At 38.0% G+C, this 20,801-nt stretch overlaps 1 protein-coding gene across 1 annotated transcript in view; it reads left to right on the plus strand.

Annotated features, from left to right (window-relative positions):
- The first annotated feature begins 805 nt into the window (after positions 1-805).
- Positions 806-20,801, plus strand: part of LOC134632038 (sucrase-isomaltase, intestinal-like) — a 30,740-nt gene continuing 10,744 nt past the window's right edge. The window contains exons 1-28 of the mRNA XM_063480623.1: positions 806-879; positions 5,136-5,256; positions 5,720-5,805; positions 6,058-6,178; positions 6,928-7,037; positions 7,198-7,349; positions 8,269-8,440; positions 8,618-8,717; positions 8,969-9,081; positions 9,183-9,308; positions 9,425-9,556; positions 9,803-9,922; positions 11,586-11,699; positions 11,861-11,945; positions 12,351-12,468; positions 13,303-13,474; positions 14,298-14,414; positions 15,085-15,239; positions 15,659-15,743; positions 15,881-15,937; positions 17,430-17,554; positions 17,691-17,779; positions 18,015-18,064; positions 18,312-18,494; positions 18,953-19,087; positions 19,779-19,985; positions 20,082-20,236; positions 20,513-20,681. Of these exons, the coding sequence (XP_063336693.1) occupies positions 5,136-5,256; positions 5,720-5,805; positions 6,058-6,178; positions 6,928-7,037; positions 7,198-7,349; positions 8,269-8,440; positions 8,618-8,717; positions 8,969-9,081; positions 9,183-9,308; positions 9,425-9,556; positions 9,803-9,922; positions 11,586-11,699; positions 11,861-11,945; positions 12,351-12,468; positions 13,303-13,474; positions 14,298-14,414; positions 15,085-15,239; positions 15,659-15,743; positions 15,881-15,937; positions 17,430-17,554; positions 17,691-17,779; positions 18,015-18,064; positions 18,312-18,494; positions 18,953-19,087; positions 19,779-19,985; positions 20,082-20,236; positions 20,513-20,681 (3,369 nt within the window). The 5' untranslated portion in view covers positions 806-879. The remainder of the gene's footprint in view (positions 880-5,135; positions 5,257-5,719; positions 5,806-6,057; positions 6,179-6,927; positions 7,038-7,197; positions 7,350-8,268; positions 8,441-8,617; positions 8,718-8,968; positions 9,082-9,182; positions 9,309-9,424; positions 9,557-9,802; positions 9,923-11,585; positions 11,700-11,860; positions 11,946-12,350; positions 12,469-13,302; positions 13,475-14,297; positions 14,415-15,084; positions 15,240-15,658; positions 15,744-15,880; positions 15,938-17,429; positions 17,555-17,690; positions 17,780-18,014; positions 18,065-18,311; positions 18,495-18,952; positions 19,088-19,778; positions 19,986-20,081; positions 20,237-20,512; positions 20,682-20,801) is intronic.

Below are 20,801 nucleotides of genomic sequence, written 5' to 3' on the forward strand. Positions count from 1 at the left end.
GATGATGTAGAAGTCGCCTGCAAGGAACTCGACAACCCTTTTTTAAGTGTGCAATAATAAACTGGGTTTGTCAAGGTAAGTCAGAAGAAATATAGTTTCTCTTTCGCCACCATCCATTTAAGACTTTCTCGTAATATTTTCTTAGAAGTGGTCTTCAGTAGTTCTCCAAACTTTTTAGACGTAGTGTTAGTTTTCTAAAAGCCTGCTGAGAGAGGTCATGTTAAGACAGGCACTATTGTTTATGTGTGATTACTGATATGCTTTCTCCATTTGGGAAACAATTATCTCCAGTTTGCTGAAACAGCCGATCTGTCTCTGACCGTGGTGCTGAAGTTGCATTTATTGCAGGTGCAGGTGTTTAGATTTTTGCTTAGCTCTCTTTTGGCTTTCTTTGGCAGGCAGAGATGATGAGTGTGTGAAGCTGTGGGTCTTTTACAGGGTTGAAGGTGCCAAAAGTAACAGTTGTGCAAGACTCTTTTACACGTATAGTGTTACGTCTCCCGATGAAAGCTAAAGGATTTTTTTAATTTATTTTTTTTTACATATAAATGCTTTAAAAAAAACAGCAGATGATGAGTTTAATTCCTTTTATATGGCACAATTTACTAAATTCTCACTATACTCTGTTCTTAAACTCCTTTTGTAGATGTGCCATAAACGCACAAGTGCCGCTCTCCAAAGTATTAAAAAACACACCATTTGTTATAGTTCCCACTGCAGGAGGGGTCTTTTAGGACCTCATTTTGGCACAATGACACATGTAGAGACAAACGGCCAAAGTTCACAGAGCGAAAACACTACCAGCCTCGCTACTGCAGCTAGCGATCATAACCAACTTCGCCTATCACCAAGAGAAGATAATCTTTCGTCTCTTTACAGGTGAGTTGAAGGACAGGGCAAAGCTTCATAACCACACCTCCAGAATAAACACTTATGTTATTGGAGGAAGTATGGCCTGATTTATCCAGTGAATGATGGTCTTTCACAACATCGTGGCAACCGCTAGGTACTGTCCACTGTTTGCCTTTTAAGCACTTTAGATGCTTTTATGGTTTTAAAACCTTAATCTTAATCTGATTGAAGACCTTCATAAACGACGAGGAAGTTCGATGTGAAATTAGATATGTTAAATATGCGTGATCAGCTTAGATAACTAGCGGAGAGATTGTATTGATTTTTAATTCTGACACGTCTCGGGGAAACAGAGGGACCAGTTTAAGAACTAGAGAATATTTTGTATGCACATGCGCACAGAGCGCTTTCCTCCCGTGATGAAGGAACAGATATGACATAATAAAAAAATGGCAATCCACAGAAGTGCTGCGTATCAGAATTAAAATAGATCTCAGTGAAGAACATAACATTTTTCTCTATTTTTCGGCTTTTCTATTTTCTGCCCGATATTCTCGCAATCCAATGAAAAATATTGTTACATTGTAACCCGGGTTCTCTGAGAGGAGAGTCTCTCGCTCTCTCCAGCTATCACCTCAGAAAGGGGTTCCAGTCAAGGTTAACCAAAAAAGTGCTTATTAGCACTGATGTTAGACATAGAAAAATGCAATTAAAAGTAATCATACGTTGATCTTTTTGACAATAAATGGTAGTAATTACTTATCTTTGCACCAGCCTTAGGGAACACAAGCGTCCGCTGATACGGGTTAATGATTGAAGTAACTATCAAAGCTGAATTCTAACAATTATTGCCATACTCTTGATTTATGAGTGTGTGTTGAGGACACACTTAAGCATGACACAGCATAAATTTTGTGTGTGTGTGCTGTTGATATTTTGTAACTATTCCATTCTCTTGGGACACAATAAAATGCTGTAGATTTATGTTTTTATTACAGATTAGGATCACCAACAATAAATGCTAAGCCTATAAATAATTGACCAAATATACCATGGAGAATAACATGTTGTACTTTCTACTGTGGGCAAATGACTTTTCCATTATGCTATATTCACCATTGATCAGATTAGACTACAATCCTTTACATATTATGTGACAAAATGATAACCATGTTGGATATTGTTGAAATGTAAATGGCCTACTGCAATTCTATCAACCCTGCACTTGTCACTTGTCCATTTTTCTGAGATTTTGTTTAAGGAATAATAGGTTTTAATAATCCTGTTTGTGCAAAAATAGTATTTTCTGAATGTTAAATGTTTTGGTATTTATTTTAGATTTATCTAAAGAAATGTGCACAATTTTGTGGTTTTGCAACAGGCTGCTAGTAACAAAGTACCTCAAGATACATTTTAAAAATATTTTCAGTGCTAAGTTGTTCGTTATGTGTAGGCACAATGTTGATTCATCAATTGAGTTAGGGGACTTTTTTTTATACACAAGTAATTCATAGAAAATGGTAAACTATAATGGACAGGACTAAAATGAAAAAGCAACCAATTTCCAAAGAAAAAAATTCGAAAGCCCTCCAGAAAGCCTGATGAACTTCTGCTCAGGACCACAGAGCTAGCTCAAGAATTTTGCCCAGTGCTCTATTCTTTATTTACAAATTTCTGAGGTGTAGTGCAGGATCCTATTTGTTTCTTTTCTTTTTCATTAGTGTTGAAACTGAGGTGTACACTAGATCTAGTGGATCTTTGCCACATATTAACAAGCCAACAGAGGTTGCATTAAAACCCATTATTACTTCCATAGTTGACTTCAAACCCTTGGAGACATTCTAGTTATGCAACTATGGAATTACTTAACAACTGATAAAGACTACATCTAATATTATCAGTCAAATACACTAAATTCACTGTGCTGGTAAACTTCTGATTTCTTTCATATGCTGGCTAACACTGTAATACTTGAGTGTGTAAGGTTGTAACCTAAAATGACAATTACCACTGTGGTAATTTCTTTGTGAGTTCTTTGTGCTTCCTTCAACGTTGACGAGATTCCCATTTCCAGATGTATTGATGCTGATAATATTCCCACCCCTGTGTTTCGCTGTGGGGATGGTGCTCTTTGGGTCTCTCCCTTCTTTTTCCAAATATAAACAGCATCTCTGTTTGAGCTCTAGTTTGATCTCATCTGACGTGCTTCCAGTGTACATGTTCAGAGTTATTATAGTTTTGTATTTTCTAAGTGGTTTTATTTTTATTTAATTTTGACTTTTTTGTTTTTAATTCGGTTTAGTTTCAGTTCGTTTCCAGAGCAGATTTTCTTATTCCAGTTTGCATGTTTGCATTATAACGTTAAAGCACATCATTGCACAGCAGTGTTTTGTGCTAAGCCTCAATAAAAAGGTCAGTTTTTCTGGGGTCTAAGAATAATGACCAGGACATTTCTGAAATAATTCTGTTATTGTGTGCAAATCGAAATAATTTATGCTTTTTTCAAAGAAAACTAGTAAATTTAGAAATGTAATGTTGAAAATCTCTTGCTTTGCTAAAAAAAAAGTGCTTGGAAGGGGCCTAATAAATGTTTCCTTATCTGTACCTTTTTTTTTGTGTGTGTGTCTATTGTAGCTGATATTTAGTAACTATTCTGTTGTGTTGGGACACAATACAATGCTGTCAGGGTGTTTTATTGTTATTGTTGATTTTAATCAAGAATCAGTTCTCTGATTATGTGTTTATTGCAGCATGTGATTACCAAGAAATGCCAAGCCCATAAATAATTGACCAAATGAACGTGCCTTAGAGACTAAAGTGTTTCACTTTCTAGAGACTGGATTTTTCTATCGTACAATATTCGCCATTTGAAACTAGATCTCAACCCTTCAACATCATGGAACAGAATGATTGCCATATTGCTGTTGCTGAAATGTAAATGTGCTACTGCAAGTATGTTACACATGTTTCTTTATGAGTGTAATTGTTTTTTTTTTTAATTATTTGTGTTTTTTGTCAGTTGTCTAGTTTCCTCGTATTTTTAAGGAGAGATTTTTAAAAATAATCCAAACCAAGCCAACTTTATTTATAAAGTGCTTTAGTCAGCAAGTGCTGACTAAATGCAAACATAACATATTAATAGTAATAGTAATATATTTAAAAAATATATTGCAGGGGATGCTCCACTGTGATAAACTGACAAAATGACATCCCAACATCTCAAAAGTTGGGATGTCATTGAAATTCAAAATCAGCTAATATTTTTCATAAAATGGTACATGTTCTCACATTAAACATTTTTTCTATGTTCAGTGGGTTCTGTGGGTTTGTGAAATTTACAATTCTGGGTTCATTTACATTTCACAGTGTCCCATCTCTTTTTTTGCAATGGGGTTTGTATTTTCTATAGTTAAAAAATTCCTAATGAGTTTCTTCTTTCTGATATAACTATTCAACTTACCAATTGAGTGCATGAGAGGCTATGTTCATTTGCTAATTATAGACTATCAACTATGGGTTTTGCTAAGTCATGGCTAAGTCATGGCTTACATAATGCATTGAATATGCACAGTAATCTTTAGTTAAATTCTAACCACACAACCATGTCCATGCGCAGTGTGCATGATAATGGGGTGATTTTAACAGCCCGCTAAGCAGATTTTAGGCTACACTACTTCTATCGAATGATAGATGGTTATCTGGCATTTTATGGCTTTGGGGCCTGCATGAAACACACGTACACACACACACACACACACACACACACACACACACACACACACACACACACACACACACACACAAAGTAAAGGGGGTTGAGTCTCTGTAATAATGCACAACACTCCCTCATCCTCTGGTTTATAAGGGTGCTACTGCTGTCAAACTTTGAGCACTTGGCCCCAACCTGTGGAGGGAACCAAGGTAAGACCACAGAGGCAGGCTGTTTAGCTGCTCAGCTCAAAAATACTACTACTTATACCTTACAGTATGGAGGAGAGTACACTCGCATGAAGCCTAATTGCTTGATGGGTGCATCTGCAAAGATTAGGCTAAGACTGTTGAACACTGTCTTCAATATCCAACTTTAGGTTTATTGTAGTCTCTCATTCTCATTCTTTACTGTAGGTAATTACATTTTCTGTCTCAGTGTTGTAAAGCCTTTGCAGAAACTTCAAGGTTGATGCAATGAAAATGTGAAATGTTAAACTTCTTATCCATTCCTGGGTTTTAACGATTATTGGCCTTTATAGTGTTTTGCTCATGTTCATTTTTGTGTGTGCTAGATGGGGAGGAGACGCTTCTCTGGCTTGGGGGTGACCCTAATGGATTTGTTCATGCCGATGACCACGACTGCAATCACCTTTTTAGTTCTGTCTGCCACCACAGTATCTGCTGTCAAAGAGGGTAGGTGGACCACCGAGGCATGTCACGTAACTTTAAATGATACCTCCTTTGAATCGAGTCCTTCATCCTGACTGCAGGCAGACAATATGCCCATAGGATAAATATCTATATACCACATGTGCATATTTTTTTAAAATCCCTGTGATGTGTCTTTTTGTGTAGGTAGTTCTGTTTGCACATATACAAATTACTCTTACTCTGATTTCAGCGTTTTTAACATTTTTTGTGCCTTCTTTTTCTTTTATTATTGTTTTCTTATATATCTCTAATTTGCTTTTTGTTTCTTCTTTACCCTTAAAATATTAAATTACTTCCTTCTTTGTGTCTTTGATCATGATTATATTTCCCAATGCAGAGAATAATCTGCATATCAATTTACACTAGCAAAATTGCAGCATTTACATTTTATAATATTGATTTGATTGCTTGGCTTCAAGGAGATATTTAATTTTTTTTTTGTCAGGAACAACTAAAGCATTTGTCCCTACCTGTCCCAACATTCCTCTTGGCGAGAGAGTAGACTGCTTCCCTGATCCCGGAGCTTCCCAGGTATGAGCCACCATAGTTTCCTAGAGTACAAAGTAATGTGTGAATAGAATATGTTTTTTTTCCCCCTCAAAGAGCCTACACAGAAAAAAAAGTTATAATTAGTGGGTAACAACTAATGTTATTTTTTCTTGCACTGCTTATAATGTCGATTTAAACATTTGCAGTGGTGACAAAAAGCAGTAGTAATACTAATCACAGCATTAGTGACACTAATGCGGATAATGATAATGACAACAACAATGCACTGAACAGGCGAAATGTGAGGCGCGTGGATGCTGTTGGAGCCCACGGGATGAGAGTAACGTTCCCTGGTGTTTCTTCCCAACCAACCATGGATACACTGTGGAATCGCAGGATTCATCAAGCCCTTACGGTAAAACACATTCCCCTCTTAATCTATCCTGTTTTGGGACTCATGTACTCACTAACAGAGGAAAATTAATCGCCTTCTAGTTAACTGCCTCTTGTTCCTTCAACTTATCTATCTTTTCCACATAATTTTTCTTTTCCTTTTTCACTTTTTTAACTTTGCCTATGGCAAAGTTTTTGGTATAAATGTGGCATTATTGACAGGTTTTTCTTTTTTCTACCCTGATGTGAAATTCTGGGTATTTCATGCATTTTCCATCCGTGAGCATAGTCAGATATGCATTATGATGTGAGTTTAACTGTCACATAAAAATGAGCTAATTTCTTTTTTACTACATGTAAGTTAAAATGTCATCATACACGTTGACATACTAGCGCTGACAACGTACTCGATAAGCTCTGTACCCTTTTATGACTGAATGACTAATGCATATTGTTTAAATAGATTCCCATTTTAATTCACCTGACAATTTTAATGTGATGCTAGAGCTGTGGAATGAGACAGGAATGCTTGCTTATAGTGAATCATTAGATCGTTAGGTTTATGTCTCTAATGTTACAATTTAAGTGCACTGGGACACTGAGACGACTGTTAAATGGAAGTATGTGAATGTAACTGAATCAAATTGAACTGCTGCTAGTTGTCTGATACTGATGTATCCAATTGATTTCTATAGTATGTGGATATGATGTATTATGTGGATGATATATTAACCTTCTTACCATCTTATTGTCTTCTGTTTAATTTTGCAGTTCTTAAAGCAAACCTGATAAGAATGGACTCTCCGTCTTTATTCGGCGGGGAGATAAAACAACTGGCGCTTGAGGCAGAAATGCAGACAAACAATCGTCTCCGATTTAAGGTGAACACTGACACCGTATGCAAATCTGCAGCTTACAGATATATTTAATGGTCAAAGGATTTGGATTAATGAAAGGATGTTTAATGCAAAAATAGCAATATACATGAAAAATTGTTACTGTGACTGTGAGATGAGGCCTGACTCCTTTCCTCTCCCTCAGATCTACGATCCCAACAGTAACAGATTTGAGGTCCCCCATGAACACATCAGCAGTCTTCCCAGTAACCCATCCATTCCCATCAGCAGCACACTGCAGGTCACACAGAAACCCTTTGGCCTTACTGTGCGCAGGAAGGAGAACCAGAAAGTTGTGTAAGCAATCACTCTGCGTAGGTGCCGTGTGTATTTGTTGTGATGGATGAAAAATAGGGTTGTGTATATACATATGCCTGCACAAATAAAGACGGATGAGGATATATTAGTTAAAAAATGTATTGCAATAGAGGCTTGTTGAAATGATAACTTATCAGAATTCTGTCACTTTAGACAACAGAGGATAGATACTAATAGATTAACAATGATTCTGTGCATCATTTGAAATCATTGTGTAAGAATTTCTGTAAGATAATACCCATGCAACAAGTGATTACTTTGATGGTGATACAAGTCATGCTTGGCTGGCCCTAGCTGACACCGCATTGATCAAGTACTCCTCAGATAAGATAAATACAGATAACAGAAGAATGGAACTGGAAACGTCAGCAGTCTGGGTCTGTTAACAATTGGTGTATGGCTTCTTTTGAAGACTAGACAAATGCTACCCAGAGGCCTTATTAGAGATTAATGGCCTGGCCTGTTTCTGTGTGTTTTTCCTCCTTTTTGTTTAATTTGCTCTAAAAACTCATCTCCCAGAGTACTTATGTTTACTTCTAGTTCCATTTCACTCTAATTCCTTTACTTACTTCACTCAAACATGAAGTCATAATTCTGAGTAATCATTAATCCTTAAGTTAATCATTAAGGAAAATATCTTTGGTATCAAGTGAAAGCATACCAACCAAGAACATTGCTTTTGAGAGATCCCATTAAATTTAATGTTTTACATCACACTTATTTAACAGAATTACATGTAATCGAATTACTTAAAGTCTGCATTTAGGCATAAATAGATATTTTTCAGTGTTCTTTGTTTCACTCTTACCTGCTCTCCCTTTTCCTACATCCCAATGTATCAGTCTGTCTTTACACTTCCCAGTGATCATTTAGTCCTTTGTTTCCTCATTACGTTCAGGTTCGACACCACAATCGCTCCACTGGTGTTTGAAGATCAGTACATACAGCTGTCTGCTAGACTTCCATCACATAATATTTACGGCCTCGGGGAGCACGTCCACAGGCAGTATCGCCATGACACCAACTGGAAAACCTGGCCAATTTTCACCAGAGACGCTTTCCCTAATGGGGTGAGGACAGCATGCACATGTTGCATGTGCTTCTTACAAGTCTGTTTGCCTTCTCATAGGGCCTATAACTGAATGCCTTGTAAGCTGATTATTCTGTGTAGTCACCCCCTCAGTTTCAGTAAGTTTCCCACATGCCTCTATTGTATACTCATTTGTCCCACTGTGGCTTCTCTGCAGGGAACACACAACCTCTACGGACACTATCCCTTCTTCCTCTGTCTGGAAGATGAGAGTGGAAAGTCATTCGGGGTCTTTCTCTTGAACAGCAATGCTATGGGTAAAGACATATTCACACAAATGCAAGAACACACACTAGCAGTTGATTAAAAACCAACAGAAAGTGTAAAAAAAACCCTTAACTCACACATACATATTCTGAAAAGGTGACGCACTTGCAAAAAAAAAAAGGAAATAAGATAAAATAACCTTTAATAGTCCGACACGTGGGAAATCTGTGTGATTTATTTTTAAATCACAACATAAACTAATATTTCTATGATTTAGCTACTGTTTTCTGTTTGTTTCCAGATGTGACACTGCAGCCTGCCCCAGCTGTGACCTACAGGACTATTGGAGGGCTTCTTGACTTCTACATTGTCTTTGGTGACACACCGGAACAAGTGGTGCAGGAGTTCCTCGAGGTAATTTTTCTAAATGCAAAACATGTGGTGCGAGGTTTCTTGTTAATATTGTTGTGTGGCTCACTAATTACATTAAAAACACTTCCAATTATGCTGTTCAGCTCACTGGCAGGCCCGTCATGCCTCCCTACTGGTCACTGGGATTCCAACTTTCTCGGTGGAACTACACCAACCTCGACATAGTCAAGGAAACAGTGGAGAGAAACCGTGCCGTGGGCCTCCCATATGTAAGATTCAGTCTGTTTGAGTTTTAAAATTCCTTTTATACATCAGACTCTCATTTGAGAATTGAAAATTGCATGTACATAGCATATCAATGCAGTGTTTTTTCCCTCTCATGCAGGATGTCCAATACACAGACATAGACTATATGGAGAATAAAAAAGATTTCACCTATGACAAGCTTAACTACACTGAACTTCCTCGGTTTGCTGACTATCTCCATCAGAGGGGGCAGAAATACATCCTTATCCTGGTAAGAAGTACTTTGTGGCCATATTGGGTGTATTTATGTAACCTAGAAAAATAATAAGAAATCATACAGAGCTTCAAATCAAAAACAGACATCAAAGTGTTTAAATCATTACTTCTAGCGCACAGTAACATTTGCTACATCAGCAACACCAAAGAAGAAATGAAAATGACGGCAGTCGTGTAATTTTTATGAATTTATTGATTTGATTTGAACACATATTGTTATGACTGTATCATTTGTCCCCAGGATCCCGCAATAGCCACCAGCAAGAGGGTTGGAGATGCTCCATATGAGTCTTATGACCGTGGGACTGCGAAGAATGCTTGGGTCACTGAATCAGATGGGAAGACTCCTCTGATAGGAGAGGTGAGCTACATTAGTGTACAAGCCTGATATTCTGATGCATCAAGCGTATTTGATTAGCAGCACCTGGCTGCTACTTACTCTGTTAATGATATCAAATACCAAAGGTATCACTCCTTTTATGTACTTAATCTTTTTTTTTACTATATATTTACTATATGTTACTATATATTTTTACTATATACTATTATGTCTTTTTTGTTTTCTTTTTTTTTGTTTTTACCTGGAAGACCAGTAAAACTAGATCATTACAGTACCATCATATGATATTGTCTTATTGTGACACAAAGTCACAAATTTAGTAGAAAAATACATGCTGTATACACCCTGTGTTCATCCACCTACATCCGCTTGTCTGGATCAAATGTATTTGTGTTACTTTGTGGTTTATGAGTGCACACATATGTGTGGTTTGTGCTTTATTTACATATGTTGTTGTGTTTCGGCTATAAAAACAAAGGTGTCTGCTGCGGGACCTCTGCTGTTGCTGCCTTTGTAATGAGGGAGACACATAAACAGACCTGGTATTTATTCTGCTTTTACAACGGGCAATAATTGCTTGGAAAGAACAAGATAAAAGCCTTTCCTGGTGGCACAACAATGTTGGCGTGCATTCGTAACATCATAGCAGGACCTCACTCAAACGGGTGAACATTTCTGCTTAGTTAAAAAAGATGAGCATAAACAGAGCAGCAGGGAGAGTGGAGGATTTAAGGAAAAGGTTATAAATGTAGACAAAGACAGGTGCAGAGAAAGGGTAGGTGCAGATAGATGGACACAAATAACAGATTAGAAGAAAATCTACAGGGAAACAGATCAGCGATCGCACTGAGTGTATGGTGACATACACAGGAAGCAAGACATAATGATGGAGAGGAGACAAAGTAGATAGATGAATAAAGGATAAATAAGATGGAAGGTAGAAAGAGACTTCAGAAAGGCAGTAGGCACAGGGTCTGATAGAGACATGTATATAAAAAACCATAAAAAGGCAATAATAAAGTGACGTATGGAGTTACAGCTGCTGATATTTTATTTACACTCCTGTCATTATAAGTACGCAGCTGGAGATGATAAAATCTAGTCTTGAAGGGAAAAAGGAACTATCAGTAAACTTTGACCTTGAATTTCTGACCATCTGCTAAAAACATCTTCCTATCATCCTAACACGCACACACCAAACCTCCACTCTTCTCTGTGGATGAGTCATTTTTCTCAATGTGCGTCACTAACGTTGACTTCAAACAGTCATGTCTACAGATTCTTATTGCATTATGGATTCTCTCCTGTTGCTCAGCTCATTTGTCTCTTTAGCCCCTTTCTCCTTTACCTTCTCTCCTTTTTCTGTATCTCATCATCATCTCTGTTCTCTGTTATTCCCACGCCCCTAAACTGTTCCTCCAGCATCTTCATAGGAACACTGATTTCTCACTCAGAGCTCACAATTTTGGCTGTTCATGCCATCTCATGTTGTCTGCATATATGTTATTGTGTAAACTAATCTCTTCCTTTATTAAACTCATGTTAAAAAAGCTGTTAAAGGTTTCTCCCAAACCTGGAAGGTCAGGTGTATAAACAAAACACTAGAATATGAGTTATGCCTCAAAGTTTTAGGGTTTTTTGGACAACTTTTATTAAACATCATCTCACATTCTCTCCCTCCAAGGTGTGGCCAGGGGAGACCGTATTTCCAGACTACACCAACCCCAACTGCATCGATTGGTGGGTGGATGAGTACGAGCGGTTCTCCAAGGAGGTCAAACATGATGCACTTTGGATTGTAAGTCAGTTGTAAATATATAAAATGAAGGTATTATGCACAAAGCGCCTGCTAGTCCAATTGTGGGCTGGACATTGACGCCAATAAAGAGCACCAAATAAATTTTACTCTTTAATTTCTTGTCTTTATTTACAAGGAAATCTTCTCATATGCATTTGCAGGACATGAATGAGGTTGCTAATTTCAAGCAAGGATCAGCAAAGGGCTGTGCTGTTAACAAACTCAACTACCCTCCCTACATTCCAAGTAAGAGACTTTGTTTTCTATGTTCTGGTCAGCCATGATAATGCTACATATTTTATGAAATAGGATGTATCAGTGCAGCTGAACGTCCAACTGTTGTGCACAGTTTGCTAAATCATTCACAGTAGCAAACATAGTAAGTTCATCAGGCATAGTGGATCCCCTGTGAAGAATTCTGAAAATGAATCTTCTGCCATGTCTTTTGTTCTGACCGTTTCCCAGACAGGAAGATCATAACTGTGAAAAGCAGGTTCCCCTGATGCCACCCTTTTATTGCTCTCCTTCCACTTCCTATTAAAGTATACAGTACATCAATGCCTATCTCATTCTTTCACTCTCTTCCTTTTCTGCATCCTGTATTCTCTCTGTGCGTCTTCTAACTTTCCTCTTATCTGTTCTCTACCCCAGAAATTTTGGATGACCTCATGTACAGTAAGACTCTGTGTATGGATGCCAAGCAAACCTGGGGCGACCACTATGATGTCCACAGTCTGTATGGCTACTCTATGGTCCTGGCTACTAAGAAGTGAGTACACAAGCAGTGTAACATACATAATCTTCAAAATCAAGTGCTGTAGAACCAGAAGTTACTGACCCATGGCCCTCAACATGAGTTTAATGATCATTTATGTACACAAACCTAGAAAGGAGCACTGGTATGAGAATGTGGTAGGGGCTGGCAAACAGTTAAAGAGTGATTTGTACAGACTGTCTGAACAAATCACTCTTCAGAATTGTAATGAAATTCATTAAAACAGCTAGTTGACTGCACAGATACTTAAAATAAACACCTGACCTGTAAACACATCTGTTTAGTTTATTCCTAATGCTAGACACATTGCATTAGCAGGCTTCATGCTAGCTTTTTTTAAGCGCTAACCTTAGTATAACATTAGCATAACTAATGGAACCTTAGCATAAATCCTGCTAATGCTAATGCGAATGCCCATTTATGATAAATTAAATATGTTACATACTGTGCAATTTGCCTTATCGCTGAGATTGTGCTAAAGGTGCTAAACTGGCTAAATTTCAAAGTAACTAAACCAAAGACAACCAAGAAAGAGTGTTTTTAGATTAGGGGAGACTCACAAAAACACATCTGATATTTCATTTAAGGACAAGCTAAAAAGCATAACATGAGTAAGTTATAGCAACACACAAATGAATTTTGTTTAGTTTACATCTCCTAATTCTCATTTCTCTAAAAGTACAGTATTACCCCTCATATCCACTTTTGATACCTGTTTCTCTGTTACTTGTGTATTTTTGGGTTTTTTTGTCCCCCCCCTGTCATTTTGTACCTTAGTGACCTGGCATCATCTGGTTGTCTCCTTTCTTTCTTCTCTCCATCCCACAGAGCTATGGATCGCGTGTTTGGAGAAAACCGCTCCATGATGCTGACCCGTTCTTCCTTTCCAGGTGTGGGAAAATATTCAGGTCACTGGCTAGGGGACAATGCTGCCACCTGGAATGACATGAAATGGGCTATCCCTGGCATGCTGGAGTTTGGGCTCTTTGGAATACCCTATGTGAGTAGCAAACCTTCAGAAATGGGACAAATGTTAAATGTTAGCTGACCAAAAAAGCTTTGAATATTAGCAAAAGAAAGATGTTTTTTTCACTTTAGCAACATATAAAAGTATGATAATAACATTAAGGATTATCACACACATATGACATGTGCAGATGCATAGAATAGGTAAAGAAAAAAATAAAACAGAGGGTTTCACAAACTATTTCACTGACACAGATATGCCTAGTGCACAGATTTCAAACAACAGTAGAAAAACAGTGAGTCAGAGTACACACACACACTTTTCCAGCTGTGCACACCAGGCATTTGTATATACATGCCAGGGACTCCTCTTGGGACTGTATCACTGCAGCCTGCCTTTTAGGTTTCTCAGAAGACACATATAGAACACAGGGCAAAAGGGATTTGGATCAATTCCCTCCCATTGAGCCTGCTGTAAAATGTGGCCAGTAAGTAAATAATAGAAAGCAGACAGTCTCTGCAGAGTGGCCTTTGAATGCAGTCTCTTTTTTGGACTCAATTGTGCAATTAATGTAAATAAAGATTACAACCCACAGCTACTGCCAGTAAATCTCAAGTGGACTGAGCCAAGATCAAGAGAGACATTTCAAAAGACAAATAAGGGGCTAAGTTATCACATTGGTGCCATTTTTTGCTACTATAATCTAGAAATATTTCATTATCAAATCTGTCTAAGATCCTTGACATTCCCTGTTCTCGGAGTTTGTCAAATATTATTCGACTTTCATTTTTCCAATACAACAAGATACACTTAAATTAGCTGGTTTTGGCCAAACGGCAATGTAAATGTGTTTCAGATCGGAGCCGACATCTGTGGTTTCTTTGACGATTCCCCTGAAGAGTTGTGCCGTCGCTGGATGCAGGTCGGCGCTTTCTATCCCTTCAGTCGGAACCACAACGCTGAGGGATACAAGGTACTCTAATGGCACTTTTTTCTGTCACAAGTCTTATATCAGATGTCACTTTTTGCCTGTTTGGTCTAAAGTGCTGCAGGGTATACACTTCATTTCATTTCATAACACTTTATAGGTGCTGTAGAGCCCGAGCAGTTAGCTTTGCATAGCTGGGGAGAGACAGCTGAAGTCTGACCTTTGTTTTGCCCCAATCATGGCACTCATCACATCCCATACAGCTAGTTCCAACACATACACAGACGCACAAATGAGTTACGGGATTAAAAGATCACCCAGATCTGATTAAGGACCGCAGCCTGCCCTCACCACTGTCACTGAATTAGCATCACACATAATTTGTTTTCATTTACTAGCTGTCTTTACAAACTTTACCTCTGGATCGCTCAAATGTAAAAGTAATTTTGTGATTATTCATTATGAACAGGCCTAATGTGTATTTGTTTGCACTACCTCACCCATCCTTTTGACAGCTTTATTGCCACTTGATTCTTCTAATTCTCTAGTCCTTCTAAAATCCTCTAGTTTTTTACTTCCCTCGCCCCTTTGCTGTTTGATCACTTTTCCATTAGTTTATCAGTAACCCCCCCCCCCCCCACAAATCTTTATTTTCTTTTTCCCATTACCTGTTCCTTATTAGCCCCATCCCTTTAATCCGTCTTTCTGTCTCCAGCCTCAGGATCCAGCTGCATATGGAGCTGACTCAGTACTGGTGGCGAGTTCTAAACATTACCTGACGATACGTTACACACTTCTGCCTTACCTCTACACAATGTTCTACAAAGCCCACACCACGGGGGAGACTGTTGTACGTCCCGTCATGCATGAGTAAGTCACTCAGCATATTGTCTTAAATCAATTTAGTACCAATTAACAAAACAAAACAAAAAATAACGATAATAATGACATAAAAGTGATTGTGACATAGAAGTGAAAAAATGATTGGAGATTACTCCAATGATTCAGTCAGTGTAAAACATGATGGAAAACTGGCATGATTAGCCGATGTAAGGACAGCTAAGCTATGAGGCCTAAACTGAAAAACACAGACAAATTAAAAAGAGGTATCATCAGCAAATAAAGACACAGAAACAGTAACAATATATAAACAATATAAAGCTTTTATTTTTAAAGTTGGCATTAAACAGTGGAACATTAAACATATAGACCTTAATCTAAAATATATTTTAGTCAGTCACGACATGATGACGGATATATAATTTCACTTGTATTCTTCCTCGTCATAGATTCTACTCTGATAGTGAAACCTGGACAGTGGATCGCCAGTTCCTTTGGGGAAAACACCTGCTCATCACACCTGTACTGGATCCTGTAAGTGAACACACACAAACACACTCCCCTACTCATCTGTTTTCTTCTTTTCCTTCTTGCTCTCTCTGTATTTAGATACATAAAATTGTGAAAATGTGAAAATGCCTAAAGACGTCTTTTGCTCTTGTGTTGTTCAGGGCGTAGACATGGTGTGGGGATATGTACCAGATGCTCTGTGGTATGACTATGAGTCGGTAAGAACATGTTCTGGTTGATTAAAATGTTTCCTGTAAAGCACGACTATTTCCTTTAGTGTGATTGTCTTGATAGATATATAGAAAAAAATGCATTTGTATAATTAATTTAATTTGGACACTGCACTACTTTCAGGTCAAATTCTTGCTGTTTTCAGGAAGTTGTCCAAGCTAAGTGCACTTTCAAAAGTCTAACTGTTTTTAGGTACGATTGCCATAAATCAGACAGTAAAGTATGAGTAGCTGTTAAAATGTAGCAAACCCAGTTATCGAGTTAAAATAATATCTTCAATATAATCTGAATAAAAAACAACTGCCTTAAAAATCCCATTGAGCTGAATTAGCACAATAGGTATTTAAGAAAATAGATTAAAAAAGAAAGAGATCAGATAGATGGAGCAGGGGGCATTATGTTACACTGTGACAAAAACATGTTTCACATGAAAGTTCTTTGTTTGAGATCGTGAGACTAAGGCGATAAGACAGAGTGGGAGTGAGAACAAAGAGCAAGACTGAGGACAAGGAGAAGAGAAGAAAGAGACAGAAAGATAAAAGAGGTGTTAAGTTCCTTTGGGACCTTATTTAGGCGTCACGGCGGCGATGGAAAGCATCCACCGATCAGATGAATGATTACGCTGGCTGTCATGCTGCTGGACCCTTGTCCTGGTTAGTCCCCCGTTATTATCTGGGTAGGAGGATAGAAGAGTGGAGGAGTAATGATGTAGTGAAAGTGACCATGAAAAACAAGCTACAGAGCAAAGAAATACTGCAAAAACAAATCGATAAGCAGTGGAATGAAAAGAAAGGGCAAACGTTGGACAGCACATTACACAAAGACAGAGAAAACCAGAAACGAGAGAGAAAAACAGGACAAGTAGAAAGGAAGATGAAGATTATACTTTAGGCTGCTGTGAGCATGTTGTCTTCAAGTGATTAGATATTAACTGTGGTCTATGTGGGCCAATAAAGAAATGAATGGAGGATAGAAAGACAAAACAAAACAAAGAGAGCAATGTGAAGTTTATCATTATAATATTTTAAAAACCATTTTAACACCCAAATGTCATGAAGCCTGTCGTCTAAGGTAAGACACAGGTTTAAAAGTTGACTGATATATAATGAGGTCCAGTGTTATTCAACATAATGTAAAGAAGTCATATATTAGTGCTTAGTCCACTTGTACAAAATGGAACAGCTACTCTACAAATCACAAGTCTTTTACTAATTACAGTGTGCTATAAAGAACATACTTAATTATTATGTCCTTTTTTTAGTTGATACGCCCCTTCTAGTTTGAAACTGGAGTTTGAATAACAATTACTAATGATGACTAACAGATTTGAGGGATTAGGACACCCTGATTAAATCAACACTGAACTAAAACATAATTAAAAATCCATATCTAAAAACGAAAAGTGCATTCCATGGATTATTTAGCACACAAGAGGAAAGTTAGGGATATAATATTTTATTCTTCTGTCCTTCTGATCAGATGCAAAAGCTAACAGTCCGCAAAACACACATGGAAATGTATCTACCAGCTGAGAAGCTCGGATTACACATCAGAGGTGGAGCTATCCTCCCCACACAGGAACCTGATGTCACCACCACATACAGGTATACACACACACACACAAATGTGCGCATAATTTTATACTGCACAATTCTTCCATTTTATTGGATTATATTCATTGGATTTGTTCATTTATTCATATGTTTGTAATTTTCCATTTGTTTATGTATATTTAACTAGCCGGCGTAACCCAATGGGTTTGCTCATTGCTCCTGATGACAACGGCAATGCAGATGGGGAACTATTTTGGGATGATGGAGATTCCAGAGGTATTATCTCTTTTCTCATCTTTTGCCTTTTTGTTTGCAAATGTGTTGTATCTGGGGGACTACAAGTTTGTTTGTTTGTTTTTAGCAAAAAAGTTAATTAATTGATGTGACTCTGAAATCACTTTCAGTTGGCTCACTGACATTAACAAGTAGAAGTGAGCCACTTTGCTATGTACCTGTGAATCACTTGTGTTCATCTACTCAGACAAAGATCTGCACATCCTTCTCTTTACAGATACAATTGAGAATGGCAACTACATCCACTACAAATTCTCTCTTAACCAGGTCAGTTCACTTCACAAAACCATACAGCACTTTTTCAAATCTAGCCAACATGTTCCTTTCAATCTGCACTGAAGTTCAAAGTTCAAAACCACATGAGAATTTTAGTTTTTCCTGTCCATAACGTGCATTTCTTGTATGTTAACATTACTCGAGGGCAACAGTGAAAATAAATGCATGCTGTATCTCTTAAATCTGGGATAATGTTTAGAAAGTCAGATCGTGTGATTGTGTATCTGCTGCCTTGCAGGGAGTTCTGACTATGCAGGTGACCCATGCTGGTTACAATGATCCGAACAACCTGAAGTTTGACAACATCACTATCCTTGGGATACCCGTTCCTCCCGTGTCCATCTCTGTGACTCATGTTGGCACCACAAACTCTACTACCACATTAGAACCCAGCAACATCCACCACGATGGAGACAAGAAGGTAAACACATGAAAGTGCAACGACATGATTACGTACAAAATAAATGTAAAATAAAAACAACATTACTGTTTTTTTCATATCGAAGGAAATTATGTTCGCAAAAAAAGTTAATGTACAAAACACATGCTGTAATAGTGCTAGCAATGCTAACACCATGTTAATGTTACTCACATGTCAGCAGTGTGTATATTTTAAAACACCACACATATATTTTTATCTCCAGTTGAGCATCAGATGATCAATGCAGAGGCAAAAGTAAAAAAAGATTTACAATATTTCTGTAAGAGTAATTATTAATTGCTGTAGGAATAACTAATTTAGGTACATTACAAATAATTCTGAAATGAGAGGACATCCATCATCAAGCCCACATTGAGCTCACTAGCATGGGGAAATTTGAATTCAGAGACAGCTCAGAAAGGCTCACTGCAAAAACATTTTCCTCCCTTAAACTTCAGGTGCTGTTCCTGCGTGACCTCAGACTGACCCTCGGGGAGACCTACGTGTTGGAGTGGGAAGTGATACGCATCGACTGCCATCCAGAGGAACATGCGGATCAGGCTAACTGCGAGGCTAGAGGCTGCATCTGGGATGTAAGTAAAAAATGGTAATATGCTCACATACACATGTGTTTTTCTAAAACACAAGATAGGCGCATATGACAAATAAGTATAAACCTTTTCTAAATAATTTATTAAGTAAGTAATTGAATCCTGTTCTTAATTCAAAATAAAAAAAATTTCTAAACTTTGATCTGAACTGTTTATGGTACATGACACCTGTTCTTACTGCCATAGTGTCAGAATCAGGTATCAGGTATGAACAGGTAGAAGCACCAATCATGACTGGAGTGAGATGGGTGCATATTCAGTTCAATTCAATTCAATTCAATTCAATTCAGTTTTATTTATACAGCACCAAATCACAACAACAGTCGCCTCAAGGTGCTTTATATTATAAGATAGACCCTACAATATTACAACCCAAGACAAACCCCAAAGTCATATGACCCCCTATGAACAAGCTATTTGGCGACAGTGGGAAGAAAAACTCCCTTTTAACAGGAAGAAACCTCCAGCAGAACCAGGCTCAGGGAGGGGCGGCCATCTGCTGCGACCGGTTGGGGTTATTAAAAATAAGATAACGTTTCTATTTAAGCCTTTGATGTGTTGCTTTTGTGACTATTGCTTTCAATTTGTTAATTTTGTAGAGTCTCCCAGCAATTTTAGAAACAAAGTTGCACATATTTAAAATCTCTATGCTTTCTTTTATTTCCCTACGTAGCCAATTACCAGTGGACAAGGCCCATGGTGCATCTATCCTCAAGACTATGGTTACACTGTCACGTCAGTACTGGAAAGAAGCTCGGGCTTGACACTTGACATCACTCGGAACAGGAAGTACAGGAGCAGCGGTCGTCCACAGTCACGGGATATTGACACACTCCGTGTTGAGATTAATTATCATACCGGTGAAACGCTGCAGTTCAAGGTCTGATTTTGCTCATTTATTTTTTTGTTCAGCCAATGGTGCATCTGTATTGATTCTACCTATATGCTAATGCAATAACAATTCCTCCGCATTCAGATCTTTGACCCAAACACAAAGCGCTATGAGGTACCAGTGGGATTGTCACTTCCTGCCACTCCTGAGACTGATGAGAACAAGAGGCTTTACAAGGTCGTCATTGTGAACGAACCATTCGGCATCCAGGTCATTAGGAAAAGCACAGGAACTGTAATGTGAGTATCTTGGCTTGCATTTCCAAAAAAGTTGGAAGGTGGCATGCTCTGAATTAATTGTTGATTTTATTGATTTTTTGACCTCACCCCTTTCACACAGAGATTTCAAAATATTCTTCCTACTGCTTATTTTTAGTACTCACAGAGAATTTAAACTTCTCTAGTTAAATAAAGCAAAGATAGGGAGAAAGGATGAAATTATTTTGTAGATATGTCAAACATATCGCGATTAACCCCCTCCCTCTCTCTCCCTCACTCTTCTGTTGCATTTCTTAGCTGGGATTCGTCTGTGCCAGGCTTTACCTTCTCAGACATGTTCATCCAAGTGTCAACTAGGCTGCCATCTCAGTATGTTTATGGTTTTGGGGAAACAGAGCATCTCACTTACAAGCACGATCTCAACTATCACACCTGGGGCATGTTTGCCAAGGACCAGCCTCCTGGCGTAAGTGTCACACTAACACGCATACTGTAACATCGCACATGTGCATATGTATCTGCAAACAATGTAAAAAACTCTATTTGACAATATTTAGTTGTTATTTCTATTCTTGATGCAGAGATT

This window comes from Pelmatolapia mariae, linkage group LG7 (assembly GCF_036321145.2).
Source record: "Pelmatolapia mariae isolate MD_Pm_ZW linkage group LG7, Pm_UMD_F_2, whole genome shotgun sequence".
Classification (NCBI taxonomy): Eukaryota; Metazoa; Chordata; class Actinopteri; order Cichliformes; family Cichlidae; genus Pelmatolapia; species Pelmatolapia mariae.